At 29.2% G+C, this 4,753-nt stretch overlaps 1 protein-coding gene across 2 annotated transcripts; it reads right to left on the bottom strand.

The window, feature by feature from the left end:
• Nucleotides 1-635: 635 nt before the first annotated feature.
• On the bottom strand, nt 636-4,004 carry LOC128667439 (uncharacterized). 2 transcript variants are annotated; one of them, XM_053737366.1, is made up of 8 exons: nt 3,339-4,004; nt 3,191-3,229; nt 2,370-2,611; nt 2,107-2,301; nt 1,649-2,037; nt 1,208-1,545; nt 948-1,125; nt 636-862 (listed from the first exon to the last, which is right to left on the bottom strand). In XM_053737366.1, exons 2-5 carry the CDS (start codon nt 3,202-3,204, stop codon nt 1,859-1,861), a joined length of 630 nt encoding a protein of 209 aa, XP_053593341.1. In that variant the 5' UTR covers nt 3,205-3,229; nt 3,339-4,004; the 3' UTR covers nt 636-862; nt 948-1,125; nt 1,208-1,545; nt 1,649-1,858. The 2 variants fall into 2 exon arrangements, with proteins under 2 accessions (XP_053593341.1, XP_053593340.1); XM_053737365.1 differs by having other exon boundaries at nt 3,191-4,004.
• Nucleotides 4,005-4,753: the final 749 nt, after the last annotated feature.

Genomic DNA, 4,753 nt, shown 5'->3' with positions numbered 1-4,753 from the left:
TCGTCTGCAACACCCCGACTAGAAATTTTTATGTGAGACCTATTGGGTCCTCTGTGGGTTGCCCTATAGGGTCCACACATAGGGATGTCACGCAAAGACCTTTCTGGCCCTGATTGGGCAATCCCACTTGTGCCCCAATGGGGAAATCCAAAAAAGGTCCCATTAAGGCATTACCACTTGTGCCCCAATGGGGAAATCCAAAAAAGGTCCCATTAAAGCAATACCACTTGTGCCCCAATAGGGAAATCCAAAAAAGGTCCCATTAAGGTAATCTTTCTTGAGCCCCTATAGGGAAATTAAAAGAAGATCCCATTAAGGTAATCTTTCTTGTGTCCATGTGAATAAATCCAACAAAGGTCCCATGAAGACATAATCCTACTTGTATTTCTTAAAAAAATCACAAAAAGATCTCATTAAGGCATCCCAATTTCAGTCTTAATAGGAATATTCCAAAGTGGCTCCATAAAGAGCATTTTAAAGTAGATCCTAATAAAAAAATTAATTATCATAAAAAAATTGACAGGACTAAATTTTTTTCTGTTATTATTAATTTTAATATCATAATAATAATAATAATAATAATAATAATAATAATAATAACATTAGATTACTTAGTACATATATAACCAGTAGAATCTTTTAATATAGTAAAATCATTTACTATTGTTTAAGTATAAAAACGATATTAATAAAATTTATTGATCAACTTCATTATCTGCAGGTTCCTCAAGTTTTTTCAGCCTCAGTAAACGATGACCATCCCAGTCTCGAGCATTTCGAATCGTTAATGACATTGCATCCAAAATATCCTTATCAGTGAGATCATTTCCCGAAGAATTTTTCAGTTTTTGTCGCATAACCTCTATAAAGTTTGATAAAATATTAGTAATAATGAAAAATAAAATTTCTTCAACTCATCATTAATAATTAATCAAAAAGAAATTTACCTTCTATGCATTTGTAAAATTTAGTATTTTTAAATACTGGTTTTTTCTGTTTAGTCAGGACGGATTTAGATGGAACATATAAAATGGCTAATTTTCTTGAAATGTAGACTTTAATTAACGTCGTCATATTCTTATTTAAAAGATTATTTTTATTTATTAGTTGAGACATGCGTTTTATCTAAAAAACATTATATTGCTCGATATAAATTATATGTAATAAAGTTAATAATAATTATATCAATTAAATCGGATTCACTTACGACTTGCTTACGATAAGTAGGACTAGATTCAAGTTGGTTATTAAAATCAATAAAAGTATCGTTATCATCGATGGGAAAATCAAATTTTTTTATTTTTTTACCAGTATTTTGATTTTCTCCGTCAACATTATTCGGTTCATTAATTTCATCGCCAACAGAATCATCACCATCAACACCGTCGCCAAAACATTTCTTTTTTAAGATGTTTTTTATCTCCTTCGTGTCATTAGCTAGTTGATTAAACTCAGCAGTAATTTGAACAACAGTAGAGTTCAATTGGCTAATTTGTTTACTTATGCTCGTGAAAAATGTAATAACATCCATATTTTTTATTGAATCTGTAAAAAAAAAAGTTATAGGATATATGTTTCACAATTCGTTAAGTTTAATTTTCTCGATTTTGTTTTATTTTTTTTTTTCATTATAATATTCAAATTTTACCTTTACAAGTTACAGGCGTCTTCTTTATCGAATTTTTAAACTTATCAATTTTACAACTTCGCGTAGGTGACTTAGTTGTAAGTGATTGCTTCGAATTTGAGTCATCGTGTAGACTGCTATTAAAACTACTGTTACTGCTGTTCTTCGCAGAATTATGTAACTTCAACTTCTTATTGTTGAATTTATTTCGCGGTGACACTCTTTTCCGCTTCAGCAATTTTGATCGACTGGTTGGAGGTGAAGAGTCACTAGTTTCGTGTGATAAATCCTGGGTTGATTGTCGAAAAACGTCATTATTATCATCACTATCCAGGTCAAATGATCCATCATTTTTTTCCCCTTTCTTTTATCATTTAATTGCAATGAAGAATTTTTTCTCCCTGAGGGCTCTACAGAAAAAATTAGAATATTCATTGTCTGTATTATTAATTTAATTATTTTAATATTTAAAACTTTACCTGTATCATCAAATTCTACTTCAAAGGTGTTCAATTCTTTTTGTAAATTGTCGATATTTTTTTTATTTGACTTCATTTTTAATAATTTAAGATCTTTCGAGGCCTGTAGTTTAGCGGAATCTTCGTTCTCAGTCGTAAAAGCATACAACTCTTTGTTTAATATTTTCAAACGTTCTTCAGCTTCTTCATATGAATCTGTAAAATAAATATACCATAATAATAAATTTTCTGAATAATACACAGTAATAAATATTTATACATACTTGCTCTTCCGCGTATTTCAACATTATAATCAGGCCATTTAGAGGAAGGCTTAGCACAATTTTTAACCATCGCTTGAAGCTTGCTGTAATTCGACTGATCAAATGGACCAGGCATAAATTTACAACGACAACTGTTATTCTTGCCAAAGAAAATCCAATTAGCCGGGACAATATCGATCTCTTCAACTTTTCCGTCTTCTTTGGTTTTGGAAAATAATACCAAGTAAAATCGCGATAGTTTCCTAGAAATAAATAATCAAATTATTATCTGTAGATCAACAGTAAGAAAAGTTAATTATTTTTGACATGTGCCTATTTAATGGTTAAACAGAAAAGAAAAAATTTGTATATCAAGCAGCATATTGGTTATGAAAATAATTTGTATGAAATTTATACAAAATTAATTTCATAATCGTATATATTTAAAATAGAAGTCGTGACACTTGAAGTAAAATTTCATTGAGCTAGACCAACATCTAACAATTTTTAGAAAAATACTTTTATAAAAAAAATTTTTTTTAAGTAATTTGCAAGAAAAAATTTTAAAATAGCTTGATGGGATTTTAAAAAATATTTTTTTATAAGAATTTACTTTTTGAAAAGTGTCTGCTTTTGTTGAGTCGCGTATCTTAAAATACAAATAATCTATAAATATTATCCAAGTATGAAAATACAAAATATTTTTAATTTATATTTTTCAAAAAATAAAAACTATCATTGTTCGTTAAAATTCTATTGTTTATACACAGAAAAACTGCCTGAAATACTCTAACAACTAATGTTTCAATTTATTCTATGCTTATTACTTTTATAATACTTACTTGTCTTCAGTCATTTTCAATCACTAATGCTGGTATCACCTTTAAAAAATTAAATTATTTTCTTCGAGAATTTCATTTAATATTAAAGATTCTTAGTATTAAATTTATTTTAACAGTATATTATAAAATAAAAATAATTTAAACTAACAATCACAAGTAACCTGCTTTAACTTGCACTCGCGTAACGTTTGCCTTCCGTACTTAACTTAAAACTATCGTCTTTTGTTTGGTATGAAAACCACCATCCATCGATATACCAATACGTAATACTTAGTTTCTTCACAGTACACATGTATATAAATGACACAGGGTGTCGCAGAATAAGAAGCAACTGTGTGCTACACTATTATAATGGGACGTCGTAGTCAATTAAACACATATATGTAATATATAATTATTATACTCTTAGAAGTTTAAATTGATATTAAAAATTTCTATTATTTATATTATTTTAACAATATTAAAAATTATAAATGCACAGTTTAAATCAACAATCACAAATAACCTGTTTTTTCTTACACTCACGCTTCGTTAACCTTCCGTACTTAACTGAAAACTCTTCGATTGTTTAATGTTATTATACAGCCATCGGTCTATATATCGATATACAAGCGCGTTATCCTAAGTTACTTATTTACACTACACATATATACAAGACACAAAGGATCATATAAACAACTGTGTGCTATACTGTGGAGCGTCACTAATTTGATTTAAATAAACTATAAATATATACATCGTAAATGCATGCTATGTTTGAGATTGTTTTTTAATATTTAAGATTCTCAAGATTTATTTTACTTTTATAAATATGTTCGAGAAATATAAACAATATGAAAGATAACCTAATAATTATACTGGCACATGCGCAGAAGTACTGAATTCTTCATTTTAATTAAAATACTAGAATAAATTTTTCTTAAATTACAACTTTCAAAACATAAAATTAATAAATCATTTGATCTAAAATAATTTTATTAGTCACTTACCGATCACAAATACCATGGAAAAAATAATTTTTCCTCTTTTATTTTCACTCGAAGCATTTAATTTTCACGTTACGATTGCCCACTGAGGCCCCACACAGGTCCCAATCGGGAAAAAACTGACGAAAATTTTTTTTTCTATCTTGGGCTTTCCCGTTGAGGTCCAATGCAGAGCCCAATTGGGAATAACTGACCAAACTTTTACTTTTTATCTGGGTTCTTCCCATTGAGGCCCAATGCAGATCCCAATTGGGAAAAACTGGTTAAAAATTTTTACTGTTGTTTTGGGAATTCCCAATTAGGTCCCACACAGAGCCTGAATGGGAAAAACTAATTACAAATTAATGAATTATTTCTGAGGATTTCCCAATTGGGAACTGATTGGGCCCTCATAGAAATTTCCCTATTGGGAATGCCTCCTTGGAACCCAATAGGGTCCAGATATATACTCTGGGTATTCCCGAAGTAATTTCTAGTCGGGACATGATTTGTGTTGAATTTAACATAAAATTTCTAACCGTGTGCGCGGAAAAAACTATTACTGCGAAGAATATGATCCTGTTTTAGCAGGAGAAAT

This window comes from Microplitis demolitor, chromosome 3 (genome assembly GCF_026212275.2).
Source record: "Microplitis demolitor isolate Queensland-Clemson2020A chromosome 3, iyMicDemo2.1a, whole genome shotgun sequence".
NCBI lineage: Eukaryota > Metazoa > Arthropoda > Insecta > Hymenoptera > Braconidae > Microplitis > Microplitis demolitor.
Note: the sequence above shows the minus strand (reverse complement) of the source record. Positions and strands in the feature narration are given on the sequence as shown.

Coding starts and splice junctions, on each gene's coding strand:
- LOC128667439 (XM_053737365.1), bottom strand. Junction 2,302..2,369: donor TGAAATACGCGGAAGAGCAA/GTATGTATAAAT, acceptor TTTATTTTACAG/ATTCATATGAAGAAGCTGAA. Junction 2,038..2,106: donor AGTAGAATTTGATGATACAG/GTAAAGTTTTAA, acceptor TTTTTTCTGTAG/AGCCCTCAGGGAGAAAAAAT.